The following is a 27309-nucleotide window of genomic DNA, read 5'->3' on the forward strand; positions in this document are numbered from 1 at the left end:
CAGCATTTTTGGTCACTTTGGTCTGGAATCAGCCAAACACTTAAGTGTATGCTTTCCTTTAAGCATGTGAGTAATCCCATCCCTATTCAGCACAGTGCTTAAGCATGTGCTTAAAGTTAAGTATTTCCTTAAGTGTTTTTTTCAGAACTGGGGCCATAATAAAATGATTTAGATTGATATATACAGTGCCTTGCTAGTTCAGTGAATTTTACATACAACCTTATTGAATAAAATAATGTAAACAACAAATTGTACAACTCCAACAATGAAAATGATGATGTTGACAATCATAAATTTGCTTTTTCTCATCTGTATCCAGATACATACACATTCTAATATGTGTGGTGTGTATCCTCTCCAAGTATGCAGAAATGCTCAGAAAAGGGGAAAAAATGTGTAGCCTGCATGATTGTCCCCTCCAAATTTGAAACATCTCAGGCATGTGACCCACAAGTAAGGTGATTGAAATCCTGATGGAAATGTTGTGAAAGCATCATTACACACAGCTGTAGACAGCGGTGGCACCATCCCATCAAACCACAAATCCAGTCACTTGAGATAGTTTCCCATAGGGAGCCAGGGAAAAGCCAGCAGGGAGCGCAAGGAAGTGGAGACTGGTGCACACAAAATGACTGCCCCATGGCTTGCCATATTCTGATTACTGTTTGCACTGTCTAAAGCAACTTCTGGCTACTTTAATCACATTCCTGGGCTAACTCCTGTACCGTGCACATGTACAGGGTAATGTGCCAGGCCGGAGAGTTGCTCTTGGACTCAGGCTTTCTTTTCTGCTTTCCAAGCTCACTTTCCTAACGGTTTTGACACAGCTTGTATCAAGAGCTACTTTTATCACCTGACTGCAACTAACAGCAGCACAACAGCACGTGGAATTTAATGTCACTTGCTCTTCTTTGCTGACAACTTTGCATAAAATGCATTTAAAATCTACTTGTGCTCACTGAGGGGATAACTGGTTCCAAATTACATTCTTAGATTGATTTTTTTTTAAATCAGTTTTCTTTACTGTTTCCCTGCTCTGGTTCCATGAATCGTAAAGTGACAGGGTAACATTACAACAGTCAGACAATAACCACAAGTTTCCCCATAGCTACTGCTCTCTTATACCCATTTAAAATCAACAGTGAAAAAAACCTGACATCTAATCTTCTAATCTCCCCAGCTGCCACCACATTGTCTGGCAGATGAGGGCAAAATGCACACATCTCAGCCAAATGAATCTGTGATCCCACATCCTGATGGTGCAGAGCAGGTCTTCTCTGTCTGCGAAAGCTATTGCTTTCTAGTGAGTACAGCTTCTGCTACCAGATGCATATTGAAAGCAATTTGTTTATAAGAAGATATAGGGGTGAGTCAGGCGTATGCTATCTATGTTATGTCGTTAAAACTAATACTCTGAGGGCAACATTTTAGGGGGGTTTCTATTATGCCTTTTATTAACTTATACCTAGTTCTCTGTTTAACTACATTAGTTGCCATTCCATGTATGATATGTGTATAGTGCCATATTATGGGTACATTGTGAGTGGCAGCAGCTAATGTATACACACACTTCAGGTTAACAGTCATACCTTGCGTTTAAATAGGGCTTGCTAATATTCTTCAGAAAGGAAATGTTGGAAAGAATTTTTATCCAAAACAATGGGTGAGATTTACAAACAAATTAGGTACCAAATTTACATGTACAATTGGACACCAATTTAAGCGCACAGTTACCACAATTATGCAAAACAAATTTTATAGTTGTATGTGCAAATGAGCTGTTTATGTGCAGAATTTTTGAGTTGTGCATGCAACTATGGTAACTGCAAGTAGAGATTAGGTTCACAACTGTGTACCTAACTTGTTTAAAAATCTGACCCCGGAGCTCTCTTCTTCTTTACTCTGTATACTTTATGTTGTAATTAGAAGTCATTGAACATTCAGGATTGATTTTAGGGTAATACACAGCAGTGGCTGTTCTAACAGTCTTATTTGACTATGAATAATTTTTTTGGCACAGAAAAAAAAAACCTGTTCATATCAATTTGGGATTTTTTGTTGTTGTCAGCTACAGTTATGACACTTTGAAAACTGCTATAATGGACATCAAGCTTTTTCTCTTAACTCCAGTCTTATTCTATAAAACACAATTTCATATTCAGTCCTGTGAAGACATCTCTGCAGCTTGGTTTGCAATGCTCAGTTGGTGAGCCTATTGCGGTATGGTCAAAAGGTCCACAGACGGATGCATTTTTAATTAGGATTTTCTATCTATATCTGCCACACTCAACACAGCATTATCTGAACATCTAATAAAATTATCACCACCCCAATTTGCAGGCCAACCATTGTTCTAGTTTCCTTCTTCCTCCCACTGAGGCATTGGGGATGTTTAAAAAAAATATCAAGAGATTCCACCTCCTTCTGTTTCTGTTGTAGGTGTGTGAAAGCTAAGTAGAAGGCAAACTTTCCAGAAAGCCAAAAAACAAAGGAAACTGGGCTAACAATTACTCCAGTCATCTTTAATTCAATATATATTAAAAAACAAAGCAATCTCATTAGGCATGTTCTGAACTAAGCTTCAAAATATGTAGTGCCTAATCCAAATCCCACTTAAATCAATGCAAAGATTCCCATTTTACTTCAATGAGCTTTGTATCAGGCCCATATTATCAATATGACCGAATGAATATGCTACTCTCTGAAAGGTACTGAAAGGATTAAATAATGCTGAAATATTGATGGAGGGTAGCTGTGCTGACTCAGGTACAGATAACGTGTCACAACAATTCACATGTGCATACTTCAACTTTACATATTATCATTCACCATATGTAGAATGCTTTGCCTCACCTCATTTCCCTGCCCCCACTTCCTGCCTCCTCATCATTTTAGTCTCTCCATGACAGTATAACTCATGTGGACAGGTAGAAAATAATTCCATGTCAGGGCTCTAAAATTTGGATGCGTTCAACTTTGCATATAAATTGAAATGTTATCTCTGTTTCTGCAAGGACAATTGGAAAAAAAAACCCTTAAAAAAATTCAGATCCTAATCCACGGGGAGTGCGGGGGAGTGGGGGTGGGAAGGAAGAGGAGAGGGGAAAAGGGGGAGGGAGATGACTTTTATTCAGATTAAAAGGCTTTTTGTTTTTTCAGGCACAGAAAATAGAAAAACTCTTTTCTCTGTCACATCTGACTTGTTCTTATAAGTGAAAGATAAAAGTTGCCTCTTTTTTTTTTGGATGAAAATATTTTTCCTTAATGAAGTGGCAAGTTTCTTGTTTGTAATAACTATGAACTAGCTACCCTTTCAGGCTGCTAGCTGCAGATCACTCGATTCCATAAATGGTATCTGGGCCCATTGATGTTAGTCTCATGAAGTCCCCTCTGACAAAACACTTCAGATTGTCTCACAGCAGGTTTTATTTTTTGGACTTCACAATCTGTCTTTCATGCTTTAATAAACCTTTTATTCTAGGAGAGCTGCTCAATACGTATTATTCTGGCATTTTCTTGTTAATGCATAATAAAAAAAGACACCATAGAATGGTTCAGCTTCTCTTAATTGGACTGATTCTAAATCATGATGTTAAAATGATGAAAGCCTCCCTGATGCCACAAAGCTCTTATTTTAATGTTGCTTGTTACCTGTGTTTACTCCTCCAGTGAATATCCATGCTCCAGTTGTCATGGCGGCTTTAATCAGACCTTTCCCAAAGACTTGCTTGAGTTTTGGCTGAAGTTCAAAATTCTGAAGGCCTCCATGCACAGAGATGAGAAGCTTGGGGAGCTCAAGCTGCCACTCTTTTGTCATCAGGTGTAGAAGAAGATCAGGCTTTGTGTCAAAAGACACACGTACATACTGCAGAATTAAGGGCATTGATAAAGAAAAAGGTTGGTTATGACTCATGATGTGTAACACCAAGAAAATATTTTAAAAACATACAACTTTTGCAACAAAAAAAATTAATTGTAACTTTGATGGTTTAAAAAGCAATTTATGAAACTACAGACCATGACAATTATAGATAGCAATTTCACAGAGGTTACCCTCTTGAAAGCTTTTCGCAATAATTAATCAATCAATCCTCACAACACCCTGGTCAGGTGCTCATAGATAAATATTATCCTTAATTTACAGATGATGAAATTAAGGCAGAGAGGTTAAGTGATTTGCCCCAGGCCATAGGGGCAGATGGTATCAGACCTCCATTCAGAACTCTCTTTATTCCAGACAAATGTATTGAAAAATATCTACAAAATATGTAATAGTGGACATGCCTGCATTTAACTTAAGGTTAAGGGTTGCAAAGTCCAGCACTCAGAAGTTAGGAAATGGCTGAATTAAGGTTCCCCTTTCAACTTGTTTCACTTGTGTGGATTTAATGAAGAATAAATTATTACGCACAGACTGATGTCTCATTTTAAGACCAGAAGGGCCCATTAGGTTCACCTACACTAAACTTTTGCATAAGACAAACCATAGAATTTCACCCAGTAGTTCCTGCATCAAGCCCATAACTTCTGGTTGAGCTAGAGAACATACAATTATTCTTCCACTAATATATTTCTTTCCCCCACCCCTCATGGTTTATCAGCATAACCTTCACATTCACAGCACAGACTTCAATATAGGCATATCTGGTTTTAGAACATTTATTAGTACATTTCAGTGAACATATTATAAACAGATGGTTAAGGGTTAATGCCTCTTTTACCTGTAAATGGTTAAGAAGTTCACATAGCCTAGCTGACACCTGACCAGAGATGTCAAGTGGAGGGGATAAGATGTTTCAAAAGAAAGGAGGGAAGTTTCCTTTGTTTAGAATCAGTTTCAATTTTGGCCGGAGTGGAAAAGATCAAGGAATCAGCCTCTTATCGGAGTAGTGAGTATTAGAAAAGGAATAAATAGGTTTATGTTTATTTTCTTTTTGTAACTTGTCTTGGCATTAGGGGATAATCAAATTGGGTATTCTTTTGTGTACTAAGGTTTTGCCCAGAGGAACATCCTCTGTGTTTTGAATCTGTTGTCCGTGAGATCAGCTTGTATGCTATCTCCCAGAGGGTTTTCTTTTACCTTTTTTTTCTTTAATTAAAAGCCTTTTTAAAGAACCTGACTGATTTTTCCTTGTTTTTAGATCCAAGGGGATAGGATCTGGACTCACCAGGGATTGGTGGAGGAGTCTCTCAAGGCTACCCAGGGAAGGAAAGGTTTTTTGGGGGGGAAGACAGAGTTTCCCAAATGACTCAAACTATTTGGGTGGTGGCAGCCAGACCAGATCTAAGCTGGTAATTCAGTTTAGGGGTTCACATGCAGGTCTCCACATCTGTACTCTAAAATCCAGAGTAGATGACAACATCACATGAACATTTTGTTCATTTTTACTATGTCTATTCCTTTTTTATGGTCTGCGATTGGTCATCTACAGTAAGTCACATGGTATTTTCTGCCTCTTGAGTGGATGTGAAACTTCAGATGGAGAGAGTATTTCTGGCATGAATGTGAATATCTGTGGTTGCATGCAAATATGGGTATTCACGTGAGGAATAGCCATTCTCAACATTCCTGCAAGCAGAGCCCCATTTGCACAAATGATCATGAGAAAACCAACAGAATAAGAACTTGGTCCAATTGCAAAGCATGCCAGAATTAGAAAATATTGATTCACTCTACTGTTATAATAATACTCCCCACAGCAGCTAAGTCTTTTTATTGGGGGCAAAAGGCCCTATGTAGTGTATATCTGATGAGCATGTAATGAATTATTAAGTATGCGTGTAATGGCTTTAATGGCTGGATTGCTGAAATTGAAAGGCAAGCTCTGCTAGGCATTTGAGTGCACTGACTGAATGCTGAAGATAATAGATTTCACTCAGAATTTCACCCAGTAGTTCCTGCATGAAGCCCATAACTTCTGGCCTTCGCTCAGAATTGATCATGGACTTGGGACACACAGGAATGTTGGTAAGACACTAATCTTTAGTTCTTTCACCCTGTCACAAGACAGAAGTTGGGGTTACAAAAGGTTATATCACTATTACATGGCAGGGGTTAGCAGCCACATACTGTAACTATTATTGAGGGTGTTTATGTCAAAAGGCTGAACCCTGTGAATAGTTAAAGGAGAGAAGATTTTCCATTGGTCTGAGTATTATATTCCTGTTTTGTTGGCAATGAGAGCTGATGTATTCAATCTCCCAGGATGAATATATGCATTTTAACTGATGATGATGTTCATATAGATTTGTTACAAACAGAGGTTGTAGGACCAGCCCATGTGCCATTCCTGCTCAGATCAAGTCCTGTATCCTGCCACCACTCATGACAGACACCTAATGTTTAAAATGAAGGCAAAAATTGCGTAGGATGCACATTAACCATTTTGCAAAAATGTGACTGGGGGTGAGAAGGTTTCCTTTTGACCCTTGTAGCAATCAGTTTATTCCATAAAACACATGATTTCATTAACCCAAATTTAGCTTGCATAACTACCAACTGGTAAAAATATTGACTCCTTATTCAGCCACTTCTACGACTTCCAGCAGTAACAAATTCCATAAGCTGACTACAAGATATTGAAGAAATATTTCCTTTTACTTATCTGAAAATTATCACTAATTTCAAATTACCATTTGTTCTTGTTTAGGAGAGAAAAAAGGACTATACTCATGATAAAATTTCATTTTACATTATAAGAAGAAATGTGAGTAAAACAAATCTGAGTGGGTCTTCTCAACTACAAGAACCAGCAATGCAAAGGAAATTTAAATCTTAGAAAGTCCCCTGAGAAAAGGCCAACGGGCTAAAATATTGGATTCTCTTTTCTAGAGAAGAAATGTGTAGACTTCTTATCTTATTCATTTTAGCTCTTGTGGGGGGCATTTTCTGATTGGTGTGCCTGGGATAATTCTTTTGTAATCACTTCAGATGTAATTTAATGTGTATGGGACAATTCTTTTGTCATCACTTCCCAGGCATCCACTAAATTATGAATAAATGCTTTTAAAACTATTTTTGATCATATTAATAATTTATCTCTCTCAATTTTGTAGTGGAACATTTGACCTTTTCCCTTTTCTGTTTAGATTCTGCTGCCATTACTGACTTCCTTCACCACCACTTGCTTGGAAAGATTTTTAAATTTAACTATCAACTTGAACCGAACCATTGCTCAGTTCCATCAGTCTCCCCATGTCTCTCTGGCTGATATCCACCTTTCAGCTTCTTAAGTGATTATATTTTTATAGAAGAGAATTTGGTGCTTGTGAAAGAAGCCAAACTGACAGCATCACTATTTATCAACAGAACAGGTACAATATAGGAAGCAGAAGTACAAGCTTCACCACAGCAACCTGCCAAAGTGCTTTGCCTCACCACTGAACTACTTTAGACAGGCCACATCATAGGATGAAAGAATAGTTCAAGTTCCCATGTCCATTTAATCCATGGCTTGACTATTGAGCCTGTCAACAAGAATGTCACTTAATACTAGCTGTGATTATGATGCTTTATTTTCATATCAAGGGATTAGCCAGAGACTCAAACTCATTTCTCATTGACCAATAAACAGCCAGATGGCTGCAAAATAGCCCAATTTAGATTAGAATTGAACTACAGTAGTAATCTAGAGGTAAAATTTTTCATATTCTGAGCCATACAGTTCTCCAACCACAATGCCTCTATTAGAATACATATACTTAAACTGCAGTGTGCATTGTACCTGGCTGATTACTAATAACAATGATAATTTGAGGGAGAAACTTACAAACTCACTGCACAGACTCATTCTGCTGTTGACAGACATGACACTTAAGTATTTCTAAATTTTCCCTAGATTAACATACTGCCTAATACTTTGCCTTCTGCAACACAATCTGACATTTCCTCCTGTATTTTATCACTAGTGGCAACTGGATGATGACATGACCATTTTACCTACCTCAATTAACCTTCCAAAGTTTCAGATGCTTTTCTAAACTAAGCTGAATCTCTGAATCTGTTGCTGTTTGTACCTCACAACAAAAGGCCTGATCCGGCTCCCGTTATAAACAAGAGCAAAACTCTCATTAGCTAACAGAAGCAGGATAGGGTCTTTATTCATATTCTTTTTAATATTTTAGGGCCTTTTTCAAATCCCAAGAAAGTCAATGTGAGCACTCATTGATTTCAATGGGTTTTGGATCTAGGCCAGGGGTGGGCAAACTTTTTGGCCTGAGGGCCACATCTCAGTATGGAAATTGTATGGAGGGCCAGCTGGGGCATAGGATTGGGGCACATGGGGGGACTGAGGGCTCTGGCTCGGGATGCAGACTCTGGAGTGGGGCTGGGGATGAGGGATTTGGGGTGCAGGAGGTTGCTCTGGGCTGGGATCAAAGGGTTTGGAGGGCGATTAGGGCTGGGTATTGGGGCACGGGGCAGCTCGGGTGCAGCATCCGTGTGGTGCTTACCTGAAATGGCTCCAGGAAACAGTGGTCCATCCCCCCTCCGGAGGCTGGGCCACGCAGTTCTGAGCGCTGCCCCATCCATAGGCACAGTTCCTGGCCAATGGGAGCTGCAGAGCTGGTGCTTGGGGCAGGTGCAGCATGCAGAGCCCCCTGGCTGCTCCTGGGAGCCGCATGGAGCGGAGCAAGGCAAGCTCCCGACTGGAGCACCGGAGCGGGGAAAGCTCCCAATTCTGCTCCCCAGCGGGGTCTTGAGGGCAGATTAAAAGGTCTGATGGGCCAGATGTGGCCCATGGGCCATAGTTTTCCCACCCCTGATCTAGGCCTTTGTGATTTCATTCACTTTTTTTCTTCAGAACCCTTATTATTTCAAATGCTGTAAATGTATTTTGAATACTGGTATTAATAATTTGCTAAGTCAAAAAATAAAACCCATTGTCTTTTTCATGGTTTAATGTCAAAGGATTATAGATTATCCCCCTTTATTTCTCTCTCCCTGCCCGAACGGCTTTTTAAGATCTTTTCTGCGCAGTTTTATCAAATCTCCTATACTTTTTAAAACCTAAAACACATTTTTAGTTGTGGCTGGTTTCCAAGACTCTTTAATAAAATACAACACATTGAAGCTACATATGAGAAGCTGTATCTGCCAAATCTGTTTACCTGCCTCATAGCCACAATGATGCATTTCAACATGAAAGAACAACGTAAGGGACACAAAGTCTTTTCCACAGTAATAAACTTTCCGTCTTCTGCAGTTGCAAACATATGCTAGAGACTCAATGAGCATGTTAAAAGTATCATTTGAACACTTTGGATTAGCAGGAAGTTATTAAAAATAGAACCAATGTATTTAGTTCACTGTGAACCTTTCAAGCAGCCATTATCCATCCAACCTTGTTTAACCATGATCAAAGCAACTTTAGTTCAGCAAAGCAGAATTAATTAGAAATCTGTATAGGATTCTAATGTCCCAGTTAATGAAAGGGGTTCCAGAATTATTTGTGTGTTAAAAAGAAGAGGATAAATTCAAGACAGCAGTTTAACTTGGTCCTTTAAATTCAATGCACAGTGTAGCAATGCATGATTGTTCCCACCTGGTCTACCAAGGACCAGACTCCCAAAATCTCTGTTCAGTCAATTCATTTTTCATATTTTGGAGTTTAATTAGTAACAGACATTCAAGCAACGTGTTGCATGCATGTATTCTTGGGGTTGATATAAAACCTGATGGCATACCATGTACTGTTTTATAATTCATTAGGAGCCCTCCTAAATGCAATAATGACTTACTTAGTAAACCAGGTACCTCTTATTCATTAAAGAGGGATTCTCAAGCTTTTCAAACAGGTGCCTTAAAACATTTTACTGCATCTCTCAAATCTAGCTAACACATCTGTTGGATGGTATCTCTCCACCCAGGAGAAGATCTGTTGATGACATTGACTTTTAATTTTCCTGTCTCCATTCTTCCAACCTCTTTCAAAAGATGATGGAAGTTAGCACGGCTCAGCCTCTTTCCCAGCCCTTTACTGCTCCTTTGTGTGAGGCAAATCTTTTTCAGGAGCAGAACATGTGGGCAGAGGACCATAGCAATGTGGCAAAGTGGCGGTCCTTGGCAAATAAAACCCCAAACATTTTGATGAACCTCAGCCATTTATTGATTGAGCCATGTAGCTAGTTTTTGGGTGGGGGAAGATTTGTATTTAGTGCCCAGAGGCCTTTGGTAATAAAACAATTTAAAAGATATATAAAGAATTTGATAAAACAGCAGAAGGTTGGTGCCAACAAATAGATGAGAGATTAATACATGGAAGCTGGGTAACTATATTCCGATGAGCTGTGCTACAAGCTCTGTCCTGCAAATTCTGAGTTTTGATTTGTTGTTGTAGGTTTATATACAATTTCATTTTATTAAAACAAAATCCTACTTATTTCCTCTTCGGGGCTATCCAGTATATCTTGTCTAGTATGTCTCTGTTATGGCTAGACAGTAAGCTCTTTGTGGGTAAAATTGTCTGTATTTTTATGTCTGGTACAGTGCTGAGCACATTGTGCTTAATTACAATAAAAATGATTAACATTAATAGAGTCTCTTCTTTTTTGTGTGTGCAAGTGTGTTTTATTTTGATTGCAAGAGGGAAAAAAACACATGGAAATTAAACCTGAAACGCTAAAGATTGAACAACTTAAATATGGAGTTCAAGAAAATGTTTATAAAGAAGATTTTGCTTAAACTTGCAAAACCTGTTATTTTCTGTCTACCTGTGCTAATACTGGCCGCACCACAAAGATTGTATATACATTTGAAGGGTGAATTTTTGTAATGCATTTGCTGAGTATTAACAGGATTAACCATTTTATAAAAACAAAGAAAATTTTGACTAATTTCAGACCTAGAAACGTGGGTATAGTATTATAGGACACTCAATTGTTACAAGAAATGAGGAAATACCACTTTATTAACTGATCTCAACAACCACTGTAATCTAATCTCAAATATACTCTGCCATAAGAGAGTTAATTTATCCAAATGATTCACCTCAAACATTAAAAGGATAAATGGAAAAGAGAATGGTAAATTTAATTCCACAATAGGCACTGGAAAACTACTTTAAATGTTACTAAAAATGTATCACCATCGCATATATGCCGGAGATGTGAACAGAAAGTAGATATTCTGCATTAGTAATGCTGTAGGTAAATACATAACATTGATGAAATATGGGATAGAATAGCACTACACAGGCTTTCGCTGATCATTTCATATGGTATGTCTCACAAAATCTCAGAAAGACAAGGTGGGTAAGGTACTATCTTTTGTTGGACCAACTTCCATTTGTAGCCTGATTTAGGGTGCAGTGATAATATTAATGTGGATAATATGGGAATTTAATTAGTTAATTTAAACAATTAATAGTATTAATAATTAATTATTAATATTAATTAGTGTGGGTTTTAGGCTTGCCAATTTGTTTGATTAGAAGATAAAAGTTTTTGTTCTGAATCAGGCTCCACAGAATTTACAAAGGACCCTTGGGGGTATGACAGGAAGCTTACACTGAGTCAGTTATAGCCTTAAAGTGGCCCCCTCAAGGATTGAACCCACAACCCTGGGTTTAGCAGGCCAATGCTCAAACCACTGAGCTATCCCTCCCCCCATTTTATTTAAATATAAACAGAGATCAAGTTTTCCCTGTATCTGTCCCATGGATAACTTGCAGGGTGGTGGAGGCCTATATTTTCATTTGCCTTTCTGTTAATAAAATACCTGTCATCCTCACAGCTCTTAATCCTTCAAGATTTTATAGTTTTGTGATTACCACAGATCTGGATGATATTACTCAATTCTGTTTTATCTTGCTGAATACCATCAATTCTTAGGCTTCAGAGCATGTTTTACAAGGTACAAATTCTTCCATTGACTATTGGTGTGATCTTCAGCAGGTCACTTAACCTTGCTGTTTTGCAGTTTTATCCATTTTTAAAGTGGGTATAATAATCATCTACAATGGTTGCCACTAAAACTCAGCATATGCAAAGAATTACCATACAGGTTAAATGAGATACAATAGATTTTACCCGTACTCAGGAAATTAACAGGAGTAACTTTATGCTACACTTACTTATATATTGCATTTAATGTGAGGGTAAGTGTTAAGTTTCCTGAAAATATGCAAGTTTGATATGCATTTGTCTCTTTATCTAAGTCTTATTTCTCAAGGTTCTGGAGGCTGCTCATTTTTCTCACTTAATCTCTGGCAATAATGGCCATCTAGTTCGTCTGAAAAAATATCAGCCATCTCAGTCTTTTCAGAATGCTGCATCTTTGGTTGTCTGGCAAAAGGAGAATCTTGTAGAAGGTAAATTCAGATGCACAGTCAGGTACTGTATAGGTTGCATTCTTTTCACTATTAGAACCACAACAACTAAGCTTACGTACTTACCCAGCTCTCACACCACACTTTCCTGCCCACAGTGCTTGGGCTGTCAGGCACCATAAGGGTGGCCTTAAGGGAGACACTTATCTCATTACCTCTTTAGTTTATCATAAAAAAAGCAGTCACCATTACAGTTCTGCAGACCTGCTTTCATGGTTGTCCTCACCTTACTTTGGTCATATGCATGTTGAGCTTTGTATCCTTTTATCTGCAATAGCGTGTAAGAAGCTCAGCTATTCAGAGATTGCTAGTGAATGGCTACGATTTGAAGGCATTTTTCCCATCAATAGACTTTCTGAATGTCTGGCGGCTTTATGAAAGCTTTTCATCCATTCAAAACTTGTTTGTTTTCTTGTGATTTAATGACTTTGAATGGTTGGCAGGATGCAAATGTCTTCCTAGTTCTTCCTATTCTCTGATACTGTTAAAATAAGTCCAGATTTCCTCCAACAGCTGTTTAATAGAATACCAGCATGTCACAGATACGATTATCCATAATAATATGTACTGGTTTTCCATAAATATACTAAGTCAAAAGTTACCGTTAGATGCTATAGTATTGGTGCTCTAGTGTTTGTTAAAATGTGATAATAGACTTCAGTGGCAATTGAACATCTATACCTCAGGGCAGAATTTGGCCCACATAGTGTAGAAATATCATTTACTGTATCCCTTAGAGTTCTATATATGAAAATCATCTCTGTGTTCTCTTTTTTAGTATTCCAGTCCAATACTGTAAGATTTCTCTTGATGGAGCAGCAGTCATGCGTAGAGGTGGTTGAACTGGTTAAGTCAATACAAAAAACAGCCTGAATTTTCACCCATCCTCTGAAATGAACACTAACTTTGACAAACAGATTTGATTTTTTCTTCTAGTGACCCCTCCATAGTTCATCTAAACTACCCTTCTATTATTTTGGGATGTGGTGGCAGGATTGCTGGGCTCCAATACTGACTGTTTCAAATTTAGCCTTGCTTTCAAGATTCCCTTGAGTTCTATCCCATAGTGAATGGTGTCCCCTTAGGAACTTCTGATTATATAAAAACCTTTTCCCTTTCCCTCAGGCTTAATATCTCACAACAGAAAGGAGTGAGAGGTTCCAAAACACTTTATTTATTCTAGTGCATTTATTCTATGCTAAAACAGAGTGTCACCAAATTTAAAAGCAGAAAAACAGTGACGCCTGCCAGATAGTTACAGAGAATGACCAAAGATAAAGAGTCAGTGGCTATCTGGGGAGTCTGAGGGAGGAAGCTCTCAAAACATTCAGAAGTTTATGTAAAATGTAAACAAGCACCTTATGAACGATTAATGTTAGCCCCTCACTAAGCATGATTGAAGAACAGGAGAAGTGGCTGTAACTTCCCCCTTCCCATTACATTTCCTTGGAAATAATCTTTCTACTTTACAACTGATGAGTACAATTTTTTGTTCCTTGCCATATTTTAGAATGCTGTCCTTGAATTGCACAGGTTTGGTGAGAAGTGTCCTGCTTCTACTGAATGTGATATACAGCACTGTGAAATGGGTGGCTTGATTTATTCCCTTTAGACAAATCCTATTTCATTTTACTAAACTAAACTCTTTTCTGTTAGAGTGAATATGAGTTGATTCGCTTTATCAATTTTCAGGTACCACCGAATGGGCATTAGAGGTTCGTTAGACCCTCAGGGAAACACTGTAATTTTCTAGTTGCTTCTAGATCTACTCAACATGGGTGACGCCGTGTTCTGATATTTCACAGAATTACTACCTCAGAAACAGATACAGGCACAAATCGCAGTTACACGCCTAACTCCCATTGACTTTCAAACCCTCAAATCCTTTGAAATCCTCCTGCATGTTGATTTACTGACTCTGTGACAGGCATGCTGTCCAATATGTAAGAGAAATAAAATATATTTAAAGTTTACCAAACATGCCAGACAGTGACAGACTGCGATTTACCAGGATTCTAACAATGTTATGAATTAGCCAGGAAGTGTGGGGGGATGTCTGTCAAAGAGAGGAGAAAAAGAGGAGGAAGCAAGAATTAATAGAGAAGGAAGAAGTTATAGTTAGGGCTGTCAAGTGACTAAAAAAAATTTATCAATTAATCACACTTAATATTGTATAATATTTTTGGATGTTTTCCACATTTTCAAATATATTAATTTCAATTATAACACAGAATTTTTTATAATTTTTATTACAAGTATTTGCACGGTAAAAAACAAAAAATAGTATTTTTCAATTCACCTAATACAAGCACTGTAGTGCAATCTCTTTATTATGAAAGTTGAATTTGAATAAATGTAGAATTATGTATTAAAAAAACTTCATTCAAAAATAAAACAAAGTCCACTCAGTCGTACCTCTTGTTCAGCCAATCAAGTTTGTTTACATTTGCAGGAAATAATACTGCTCACTTATTGTTTTTGTCACCTGAAAATGAGAACTGGCGTTCACATGGCACTGTTGTAGCCGGCATCGCAAGGTATTTATGTGCCAGATGTGCTAAAGATTCATATGTCCCTTCATGCTTCAACCACCATTCCAGAGGACATGCGGCCATGCTGATGACGACTTCTGCTCAATAACAATCCAAAGCAGTGCAGACCGATGCATGTTCGTTTTCATTATCTGAGTCAGATGCCACCAGCAGAAGGTTGATTTTCTTTTTTGGTGGTTCTGTAGTTTCCGCATGGGAGTGTTGCTCTTTTAAGACTTCTAAAAGCATGCTCCACATCTCGTCCCTCTCAGATTTTGGATGGCACTTCAGATGCTTAAACCTTAGTTGAGTGCTGGAGCTATCTTTAGAAATCTCACATTGGTACTTTCTTTGCGTTTTGTTAAATGTGCAGTGAAAGTGTTTTTTAAAACGAACAACATGTGCTGGATCATCATCTGAGACTGCTAGAACATGAAATATATGGCAGAATGCGGGTATAACAGAGCGGGGGACATACAATTAACTCCCAAGGAGTTCAGTCACAAATTTAATTAATGATTTTTTTTTTAAAAGAGCATCATCAGAATGGAAGCACGTCCTCTGGAATGGTGGCTGAAGCATGAAGGAGCATATGAATGTTTAGCATATCTGGCACATAAATATCTTGCAATATCGGCTACAAAAGTGCCATGCAAATGCCTGTTCTCACTTTCTGGTGACATTATAAAGAAGAAGAGGGCAGCATTATCCCCAATAAATGTAAACTAACTTGTTTGTCTTAGCAATTGACTGAACAAGAAGTAGGACTGAGGGGACTTGTAGACGCTGAAGTTTTACATTGTTGTTTTGTTTTTGAGTGCAGTTAGGTAACAAAAAAATGTACATTTGTAAGTTGCACTTTCACGACAAAGAGATTGCACTATAGTACTTGTATGAGGTGAACTGAAAAATACTATTTCTTTTATCATTTTTACAGTGCAAATATTTCTAATAAAAAATAATATACACTTTGATTTCAATTACAACACAGAATACAATATATATGAAAATGTAGAAAAAATCCAAAATATTTAATAAATTTCAATTGGTATTCTATTGTTTATAGTGCAATTAAAACTGCAATTAATTGCAATTAATTTTTTTGAGTTAATCGCCTGAGTTAACCGCGATTAATCAACAGTCCTGGTTATAGTACAACTCTAGGGAAAACTAGAAGAGTGGACCAAAGGGAACTAGAAATTCAAGACATTTACTAATGTACCTGGAAGCACACCTAAACAGCTGGTGTTGCACTGGCAGAATAGGTACTGCCAGAGGATATGCACATAATTTCTGGAAGATACAACCAAGCACAGGATAAAGAATTAGATGTAGCCCCACTCCCAACCTGAATAACACTGGAGAAAAAACAGCACTGTTACCACGGGACACTGGTCTACTTCACTATTCACCTCCCCATGAAAAATACCCATAGAACTTTGGTGTGAATTGGAAGAAACCATATGGCATATAACATAACTTTCCCTGAAATATTAAATGACTTGCCCTTAATCACTCAGTATGTTAATGTCAGGAACCTAATCCAGGTAGTCCAGACATCCTATCCCTTACTCTAACAACTCAATGATAGTGCCTCTATCATCACACCCAGTAGCCCCTTTCCTGTAGCATTGTAGCCTTTGTAGTTGATTTTATGTTATAGTCCAACTATCTTCTTCCTTCCATGACCCATGAAACCTAGAAAACATATGGCTTTACAGCAAGTAAAACTGTTCAATGAATTAAGTAAGAAGGAAGATACTTTGTGAATGCCTTTTGTGGTTAGTAGCATTATTTAGTATTCTAAGAAAGGTTTTGATTACCATGGCTTTATTGGAATGACCCCCTCCTTGAAACTCAATGGTCCCAAAGGCATCAGTTGGGCTGAGCTGAGTGTGCTTGCTGATGGACCACTTCTCTGACTGGTTGTCATTTCGAGTGAGTCTGCTTTCATTTTTCTCATTCTGAATAATGGAGATACTTGGCGTCAATCCAATATGTTGACCTATTAGACGCCCACAGCAACACCTACGGCAGTAAGGAAAAATTAGTTGCATTTATTGGCCTAAAAATGCAACAGGCTATATTTAAAGAAACTTCTTGTATGAATTGCAAAGTCTTAGAAAGTCACTTCCAGGCTGAAGTGATTTTATAGAGTTGTCAGAAGTCTTGTTTTGTAGCATATACATTGAAATGTCTAGGAAAGATACTGTTACTATATATATATATGACTTTTTTTGACTTGTGATTCTCCTTTGTTATGTCGTTTTTATTTAAAACGAAATAAAAAAGTGATTTGTTCTAAATATATAAAAAAGCAAAGATTCCCCCGCCCCCCAATACATTCTATATATTCCCACAGACTACATTAAGCTAAATAAAACATTTTCACATGGACATCTAAATATTTTAGTCATACATGATGCTCATATCTATCAGTCCCTTACAATACTAGCTGTTCTGTCTCTAATATAGAATACAAATATTCAAGGGACTGGAATACATCACCAAGAAAATGAACAAGTTAAAAATGAAACACTGATATAAATTTAGGTTTTGTTTTTCAATTGACACCTTCTGGAGTGTATAAAGTATTGGTGCCATGCCTCATGGAAATCCATTTATCTGAGGGTTCCAAAATATAAACCAATCTTTGTCCATCACACTCAGAGATTTGGAAAAAAATATTATCTACGCAGTCATTTTTTTGTAATTATATAGTTTCATTTTCATAGTATGTAGCAATACAATACAATATGTAGCATATAGCAATACAATTACCTATGGGGGTCTTTGGTGCTGGGTATGATATGAACACATTCTCTCTTGTAAAATGCTCTCTCTATCCATGATTTCTGAGCCTGAAAAAGAGGGTAAAAATCCCATAATCTTTATTTATTCATTAAATACAATTTCAAGCATAAATGAAGAGATAACTCAAACATGGAGAGAATCTTTAATTATTGACCATGCAAACATGCTGCATCAGTAAACATTTTCCATCAGAATTTGGGTGCTTTTCAAGACCATAGCAATAAGAAGTTCAATATATGTAAATTTATAATAATTTCATGTTTATTGGCCAGATAAATTTTATAGTTGTGCCTACATTCACATGGCAGCAATCATTAAAGCAGAACAAATTAAAACAAATAAATTGATCAAGGTTTTCTAGGTGGCAAGAAAACAACCTGTCCTCAATTTATGAACAGTTTTTTTTAAGCCCTCTATTATTTAAACTAATATGGCTATGTTTGAGGTATAGTAAAATTTTTTTAAATTAAAAAACCCACTAAAATATAAATTAATTGTAATCCACTATTTATCCACTGCAACATTTTGTAGAAACTGCAGTTAAACAGCATATCATAATGTCACTTAAAGTGTCTTGGAGAAAAGAGCACATACAAAGCAGGAAATGATACATGTGAAACAAGGGAAGCTTTGAAATATAAAGGGAAGATCCTTATTTGGTGTAAATTGATGTAGCTCCATCAAATTAAATTAAGCTATGCTGCTTTATACTATCTGAGCTTATAGCCACGAATGAACTAAGTAATGCAAAAGATTTTCTCTCAGTATGATCTTATTTCCAGATAAGAATGAAGAGTTCTGGTGGTTTGTTTATTTTTTGAACAAAAGAGAAATCTATCTTCAGAGTTTCTCAACTCCTTTTAATTATCTGGGTAGTTCTTGATGGATCAAGTGAGTGAGTGTCCTGGTAAATTACCCAATGGATTCCTGCAGATAGAACTTAATTATTTCCATTTAATATTCAGTTGATTGAAGGAAAACTAAAGGTAAATCTTGTAAAGCATATGCAAAGAATAAAATAATATTTTTACAGTTACACAACAGAAACAGGGATATTGTTAATACTAATCACAAACAGGTGAAAGAGAGCAATGAATTATGAAACATACTATACCAAGTGGATGAAGTTTAAGGAACATGAAGTGAGTTTCAGACAAATTTAAGCAATATGATAATGACTATATAAAAGAGTGGGAAAAAAAAAGAAAATCTGCCTCTAGGAAATGAAGTGTGACATGGATAGGATGAGAGAAGTCATCACTGCTTGATATTCCACTTACTGTCAACTGTCTTGCAACACAAAATATCTGCAACTTATTTTGATCCCTGAGGCCCATGTTTCTTGGATGTGTGCAAATCAGTTTAATCAGAGAAAATCTTTCAGACTACATGAATGTTCATGTGTGCAGACTTTAAAAACAAGGTTACATCTCTGCAGTGGTGTAAAATCACCTCAAATCTATTACTTAGCATTGAATAAAAACTGTTCTCTGCATTTTTCACTAGGAACGGATTCCTTGTTCTTAATCATTGACTATTTAGCTGAGGGAGTTACACATTTTACTCTTGTTATTTTTAGTTTGAAACCAATCTACCAGATTACACTTTAAAAAAAAGTCAGGATTTTACATTACGGAAGGAGGCATCATAAAGAGTAGAAGGCATCCCAAGTGACTACCACTAGCCAGGACTCAGAGAGGATTTAAGGAACTCTAGATGGAGCCATGGCAGACACTCCTTTCCCCCTGGGTGGAGCAAGGGCTGCTATGATATGGAGCTCTGGGGCAAGGTGTGCATATTAAATATACTGAGAAAAACTATTTTTTTAAGATCCTGGAAGTCCAAGAAAAGAGTGTAATTTTAAATAGACTTTATTCTCTTTCTCTGTTATATGAATTCCGGTAGATACTTGAAAGGCTCTGAAACACAATCAAAATAATTACGTAAAATGCATAAGAACCATATTTTTATATGCCGTACTATCCTGTTAGTCAATATTAAATTAGCCAATTTTCAGCTTAGTAATTTAACTGACTTTTCACACATAATGAGCCATCTCCTTATTAGCCAACTAGGTTTTTAGAGTGAACTTTTTTTAAAACTTCAATTGAATATTTACCTACAGTGAATACTTGTAGCCATTGAAATCCGAGCCATATACAACTTGGGACAATGATGAGAGGAACTTCAAAATTTTGGGGCAGGACATTGTTTTGTTTTACTAAAACATTACAATTAGAAAGCCACACTTATTATTCTGGTATCACTTTCTACTATTGCCTTAGGAAAGGGTTTGTCAATATAAGCAGAAGTGTATTTATGAATCACTTTTGTTATACATGTCAACATTTCTCAAAATAAGGGAAATTCAGCCATGCTAAGTTTACTTATTTATTTTAACATTTAAGTAAGTGCCTGGCACATCTATACTCTCTTGGGGAAGCATAAAATAGCTGTTACATGCCACATTTCTGGATGACTTCCTAAATAATTTCGTAATACAAAATACACCCCCCCCCAAAGTTCTACCTCAGTAACATGGCAGAGCTCCCTAGAACTTTGCCTTTTTCATATAAATTCACAAAAACAATTTACATCAGACATTGGAGAATTCACTAATTAAAAATATGCCTAAAGTACCTTCTTTAAAGATAGTTCAGGAACTGAATTTATCTAAACATCAAAATCAAATAGAAAATGAACAACAAAAGAGACTTCATAGAACAATACTTTGTTATTTTTTTTAATAAGTGGGCAGGCACATATTTCAAAAAGGTTTAAATAGTAGGCAAATTTTATGTACAGAATTAGAAATTACAATATTTATTTGCCTATTCATAACTCCAATTGAGATTTTGAAGACAAAAGAAAAATCAGATACATTAAATATAATATGCCCTTGAGTTTCTATGCCTGTTTTACATTAAAAAAAACAAAGAATGTTTGGAAAATTGTTAAAAAGCAAATTAAAATAAAATCTTGTTTTCACTCTAGCAGAGGAAAGCTGTCTACTTTTCAGGTCTTAAAAGATCTATTACCCTGCCTGCCACAGGCACAATACCAAAGATTATGGTTTATCTTCTCATAATTTACTGTCACCTTCCACCCCAAAAAGAAAGTATCCAATTGTATTCCAGTGAACCAACAACTTCCTGAGATAGATAATTTGCAGAAATGAAAAGGATAATAAAATTACTTGCAACCTGGTCTTCACTGTAGAGTCAAAGGCAGAGATAAGTTACTAGGGGAACTTAACTTTAATATTGTTATGCAAGTCAGATATGAACAGTATATAAACGTTACATGAATTATGATGTGCTATATGAATTAATAAAATAGCAAATGACAAAGCTTGTCTTTGCTTTTTATTATACCACAAACACGGTCTCTCAGTGCTAATTAGCAAACCAAAAATTAATTCAATGGGTTTAATTAATAAATTATCTTTCATCTTTTATCCTCAGACTTAGTTTGCTTTTAGTTTAGTTCCCTGAACTCAATATTACTCTCTTCTAAAAAGTAAAAAACAAAAAACAAAACTAATAACAACAACAACAACAAAAACAGATCAAAGGCTGATGAGTGTATATATAATATATAAAGTATATATATTTTTTTACCTGAGCATCAAACTTAGGTGGTGTCTAAGGCAGTCCCAGAGCATATTATGTTGTCCACATTTCACTGCTGCTGGTCATTCTGCTAATAACGCACTCATGACTGCCCACTAAGCAAGGCATTCACTCCATTCTGACCCAAGAGATGTTAAAGTAAGCAATGAACTTGCGCCCATTAGCTACTTGGAATGTGCTGCTGTGGGATTAGCCTCATTAAGAGTTCTATAGACATTCATCCGCAGCCCAAAAACACTGCTTGATTTGAACATCTAATCTGACGCCAAAAGAAAAACAAATCCCCTGAGAGCTTGGATTTAACTGGCACAAGCCCTGACAGGCTCTTTTTTTAATTGTATTTTATTTTCAGAAAGGCGGCTTGTGAAAGTGTGATTCTGAAAGTTGAACTCAGGAAAACAAAACCTTCTAAAGAAACAGTGTACTAAACTGGAAACTGACCACACAAGAGATATTGTTAGTCTCTAAAGAATGAAACGAGAATGTTTACTGGGCAGCATCTAAGAATCTACATAAAATGTAAATATATTACAATTAATCAACAATGGCATTTATCCAAGGAACCTAGGTTTTGCAACTGTTTCTTGCTCAATTCTCACGAATTTATCATTGCATAAACCTAAATGTTTGAATTTCAAACACAGGGACAGCTGCAGTATGCTTGTATTAATTAAAAGTCAATGACTTATATTTGACTTGGGTGACTACAGATTTGAGGATCAAAGCATGATTGCAATGGTCTGGCATTAAGGCAGAAGGAGAACTTTATAAATCATTTTAAATTTGACTATTTCAGAAAGAAAGCAATCAGACATTTCGGATGGGTGACTAGTAAATAAGAATGAGCCCAAACCTTAACCCAATTTTAAACTCTATATTTTGATTTTTAAAAGTTTGGATGAGTTTCTCTCTCTCCACACACAGACACGCACACTATTCTGGTTCCAGATAGATCTTCCAAATTTACTAAACTCCACTAGGGTCTGGTAATCTCTGGAAGGTTGGCTGATACCTGAAATTTCTCACCAAGTGTTATAGTATCCAGAGGCCTCCCATGGACAAAGTGAGCACTACATTCTGGGGTTACTATGACCAAGGGAATCTCTGCTGCATATAAGATTTGACTAGAGGAGCTAGCCAGAGTGAAACAGTGTGAAACATGGAGAGATCTTTTCAGTGTGATGCCAACCAAGGTGAGGGCCTATGGAGTACAGGGGGCCAGTGTCAGGAAAACTGCTGGTGAATGAGTCTGTTGGGGGTTTAAGAGAGAGGGTTGAGAATCAGAAGAGGAGTAAGATGATTTGGGGACTTAAAGAGAGGGATTTGATTTGGCTGAGAGGAGAAAGGGAAAAGACTGGAACAAAGAGAAGCGAGGGGGACAAGGAAGGTTTGGATGACTGCATAAGCGTCCAAACTTCACTTTGAAGTGGAACACGTGCTTAAGTACTTTGCTGGATCAGAGTCAGAGTGCTCATCAAGACATTGAAAGACCAAGCTCCAAACTTTCATTGGGATCCTTTTGACCTCAGTGCCCAGGCTGCATTTACCACAGACTTGCCCTGTCTTCCCTCCCCCATCCGCTCTGCACTGTTTCTAATTTAGGCCCCGGTCCAGTGAGGCACTTTAAGCACATGTAGTCCTGTTGATTTCATAGTGCTACTTATGTTTTAAAGTTGCTGGATCTAGGCCTTCGTTTGTAAATGTCTTGGGGCAGAAATCATATCTTGGGAGGTGCATATCATACCTTTGGGTAGTGACAGAAATAATAAATCATCAGTATAAACTACAATATGCATTAACTACTCCTGGTGTCAACCTGTGACATTGTGGGGAATTTTTCACAAGATATTGCATTGGAAAGTTTCTACAAATGCCACTGATTCAACAGAGAACAACAGCTCTATCTGTGGGAGCTCTTATGGAGATGGTTTAACATTATCATATTATGAGGCCATAAACTACCAATACTGTAGCTGTTCCTATAATATGAGTAGTAATAAAGAGAATAGTCCATAAATTCACAGCAGAGAGAGCTATTTTCCTTTGTTGTTTTATATTGTGTAAATTACACAATGGAATAGCACTCTTCTTTTGATCAATGCTTTTTAAAAGGCTGAAACTGCTCATTTAGAAACCTACAGCATAAATACTATTAGAATTTAAAACCCAGCTCACCGTTAATGAAGTGAAATTGGGACTCCTAAAATCAGGAACAGTAGTTAGTAATGAGCTGAATATCAATTTCTCATGGGAGATGACAATGATTATTAAAAAGAGTCAGCAGCAGAAATCTCTCAGGACAATAAGTTCCATAAGAAGGTAATTTACTAGGTACCAATGATGTTTAACCGTTGATCTAAGAATTTGAAGTTCAGACTAGCTCAAATAATTAACACGGAACCCTTAAGCAGCACTATTAAGGAGGATAATTTCTTGTAAACTCAGCTTTGCTGGTAAAACCAATGGGGAGACAGCCTTAGCTCAAAGTGTCACAATCTCTCTAATCTCCGCTGGACAATGGTAACAAAAACCTTCAGCAGGGCAGAAGCAGTGCTGAAAAAGAAGTTTGTCACTTGTTCTACAGTGGGCTAATGCAGCTGGACAGACACCAGAATATTTCTAAAGTAAATAACTTTGCACGTTTAAAAAGTGGGTCAGATATTTACAAATGGGATTTTCAAAAGCAACTAAGTGACTTGGTGTCAAGTATCAGAGGGGTAGCCATGTTAGACTGGATCTGTAAAAAGCGACAAAGGACTCTGTCGCTTTTTAAGTGACTTGGGAACACCAGTCTCATTGAAATCCAATGGGATTGGCTATCTAAACTCACTACAAGTATGTCTACACTGCAATGTAAGCCCAGGGTTAGTAGAATCTGAGTTAGCAGACCCCAGCTTGAGTGTCTACACTCATTTGTAGCCTCAGGTTATGAATTGTTGAACTCTGGGTCTCAACCTGGGGATCCAGTATCTGCACTGCATTATGCAGGCCTGAGTCCAACCACCAATCTCCCAGACTTCCTAGAGCCTTTCCAAAGTGTGGCAGCTCTAGACTTTTGTTCTTGGTACTGTACAGTGTGGAAAAATTTGACTGTCCAGAGGACAAAAGAAAGCCCGTGGGATTCTGGAATACTTTTGATGGACTCCTGCAGCACAAGTCCAGTGGGGTGTGTCTACACTGCAAAGTACTAGGCTTGAACTCTAGATTCCATCTTGACTCAGGCTCAGAACCTCCACCCCTGTGGGGTCCTAGGACCCAGGATCCAAACCCTGGGTTAGTACAATTTGTGTGTAGATGGGAGGGGGATTAGGCTTGAGTGTGAGTTTGAACCTTGGGGTAACACTGTAGTATAGACATATCCTTAGATGCTTTTGAAAACCCCATTCAACATGAAAAAAACAAACAGTATTTGCAGTTAGGTTAGCTCAGGCAAAATTACAAACTATAGCAATTCAGATGTTTCAGGGAATAAGCTTATCATTAGTTGTAGTCAGGAGAAATTTCTCTTTCCCTATTGCACAATTAAGTGCATTATGATGTGTTTGTGTCTTCCCTGAAACATTGGGCATTGGCTGCTGTTGAAGACAGGATACTTCACTAACTGGAACGTTAGTCTGCCCCAAAATGACTATTGCAATATTCCTCTGACTTTTACGGGACAGTTGTTACTGGCAGTACTATAGAGGCCAAGACATTAAACCTTCACTTACTGTAGCTTGCTTTCTGTACTCTGTGTTCCTTTTCTATTTGATACCAAGACAACTATCATTGGAGTTGTTCCAAGAACAATCTTCAATTGTCATGAAAATCAAGCTGTATTCAGCACACAGTAGGAGGGCACAAAATATGGCCATTTATCAGCACAAGTTTCCCAATGTAACATTTACATTGTATTTGGAAGAAATGTAGTAATATAAGAAGAATCTGAAAAAATATATTTTCTTCAACAGTTTGCAATTTTAAACACCACTATATCCCACAGAGTTCTTGTCACAAATTAATGGAAAAATATTACAGCTTTTAGTTATTGGTGCCATGTAATACTACTTAGTATTTTTATTGCCCATTGTATTTTTGAAGTATTATACAAATATGAACTAATTTATCCTCAGCATCTCTGTGACTTAGTATTATTAGCCCCATTTTACAGAAGAGTAAATGGAGGCATAGTGATTAAGTGTATGTCTACACTGCAATTAAAAACCCGTGGCTGGCGTCAGTCAGCTGACTTGGACTCACAGGGCTCGGGATAAAGAGCTGTTTAATTGTGGTGTAGATGTTCAGACTCGGGCTGGAGCCTGGGCTCTGGGACCCAACAGTGGGGAAGGTCCCAGAGCCCGGGACCCACACATCTACACCACAATTCAACAGCCCCTTGGCCTGAGCCCCATGAGCCAGAGTCAGCTGACACATGCCAACTGCAGATGTTGAATTACAGTGTAGACATACCCTATGAGACCTGCCCCAAGTGTGTGAGAGAGAGATGGGGGGTGGTGAGCATGCGGGCAGGCATGTACCAAGGTCCTAGAATTGGTGCAGAGCCTGGTGTCCCATGGACACCCTCCCTCCACCAGGATCTACAGGATTTGGGGGCAAACCAGCAGTTCAGTCCCTGTGGCGATCAACTGAAGGGATGAAGTGGAGGAAATGCAAAGAAATCCTCATATTTCTTTCCCTTAACTCCTTCCTGTGTTTTACCACATGGAGGGAACAATTTGGTCAATGGACTTTTAATGCTCGATTCTTACTTGTTTCAGTGATATACTTCTGTATTTTCCTGAGTTTCTAAGGAGCAATAAACAAACAATCTGTTTAAAGTGGCTATGGTCTAAAATTTTCTGAAGAAAAATGGTATTTCAAGATTTTCTACACTGATAATTATGACAGGTTTCAGAGTGGTAGCTGTGTTAGTCTGTATCAACAAAAACAACGAGGAGTCCTTGTGGCACTTTAGAGACTAACACATTTATCTGGGCATAAGCTTTCGTGGGCCTCAACCCACTTCATCAGTATGTTCCACTCCATGCATCTGATGAAGTGGGTTTTAGCCCATGAAAGCTTATACCCAAATAAATGTGTTAGTCTCTAAAGTGCCACAAGGACTCCTCGTTGTTTTTGCTGATAATTATGTAGAGCCACTACCAATCTCAGCCAACTGATTCATTTGAATCCAAATTCCACGTACCTGTGTTTCTAATTCTTAGACATTATTGATTACCACAACAATTGTATGTGCATTTGCATGTATGTGGATAAAGACGTAAGCAGGAAATATGTGTTGCGTGATTCAACTGTGATAGCTTTTTAGCACCAGCAATTTAAAATCTATTCCAATGTTGTAAACTTCAAATATTTAAAAAGCATGCATCAGACCCAAAAAATCATGAAGATTTTTTCTTTTTAAAAAAGAGTATATGTTGGATTTTTTGGTCTGTTTTGATTTCTGAAATCCTTCGACCTATCCTTAATGCATGTGTGAAAACCCGCACATTTTCTCCTCCCCTTGCCCATGGTAACCTCTCCTTCCCCCAGGCGGAAAGCTCCAGCCTCTCTTTCACCTGGGGTTTTCTTCATCCACTCTCTCCGCATGCACCTAGGGTAGGGTTACCATAAGTCCGGATTTCCCCAGACATGTCCGTCTTTTTGGTCCTCAGATCCCCATCCGGGGGGAATTTTCAAAAAGCCGAACATGTCCGGAAAATAGGGAGGCATGAGCCAGGGTCCGCCTGGCCCCAGCCCAACCCGCTGGGTCCGCAGCGCAGCCCAGCCGCCCCAGCTACATTGTAGCGAGCTCGGGGGGGGGGGGGAAGCGCAGCCGCAGAAGGCGGTGGAGGGGCCGCTGCTGCCCACGCAAGCCGGGTGGACCGTGCGCCCCAGACGAGCCCGCAGGACCACAGGGAGGCTGGGCCCAGCCAGCAGCTCGGGCTTCCCTCACGGGCAGGGAACCCCTGGCCACTGGGGGACCCTTCCTGCGGCCCCGGTGCCGCGGGAGCTGTTTCCAGCGGG

The 27309-nt window shown here is 37.9% G+C and overlaps 1 protein-coding gene across 4 annotated transcripts in view; it reads right to left on the minus strand.

Annotated features, from left to right (window-relative positions):
• TRPM3 (transient receptor potential cation channel subfamily M member 3) overlaps nucleotides 1-27309 on the minus strand; it is a 395690-nt gene that overhangs the window by 169058 nt on the left and 199323 nt on the right. For all 4 annotated transcript variants that reach the window (XM_034773284.1, XM_034773283.1, XM_034773282.1 and 1 more), the window contains exons 2-4: nucleotides 17639-17718; nucleotides 16681-16885; nucleotides 3652-3865 (exon numbers count right to left, since the gene is read on the minus strand). In XM_034773284.1, coding sequence (XP_034629175.1) covers nucleotides 3652-3865; nucleotides 16681-16885; nucleotides 17639-17718 — 499 coding nt within the window. The remainder of the gene's footprint in view (nucleotides 1-3651; nucleotides 3866-16680; nucleotides 16886-17638; nucleotides 17719-27309) is intronic.

Source organism: Trachemys scripta, chromosome 6 (assembly GCF_013100865.1).
Source record: "Trachemys scripta elegans isolate TJP31775 chromosome 6, CAS_Tse_1.0, whole genome shotgun sequence".
NCBI classification, from domain to species: Eukaryota; Metazoa; Chordata; order Testudines; family Emydidae; genus Trachemys; species Trachemys scripta.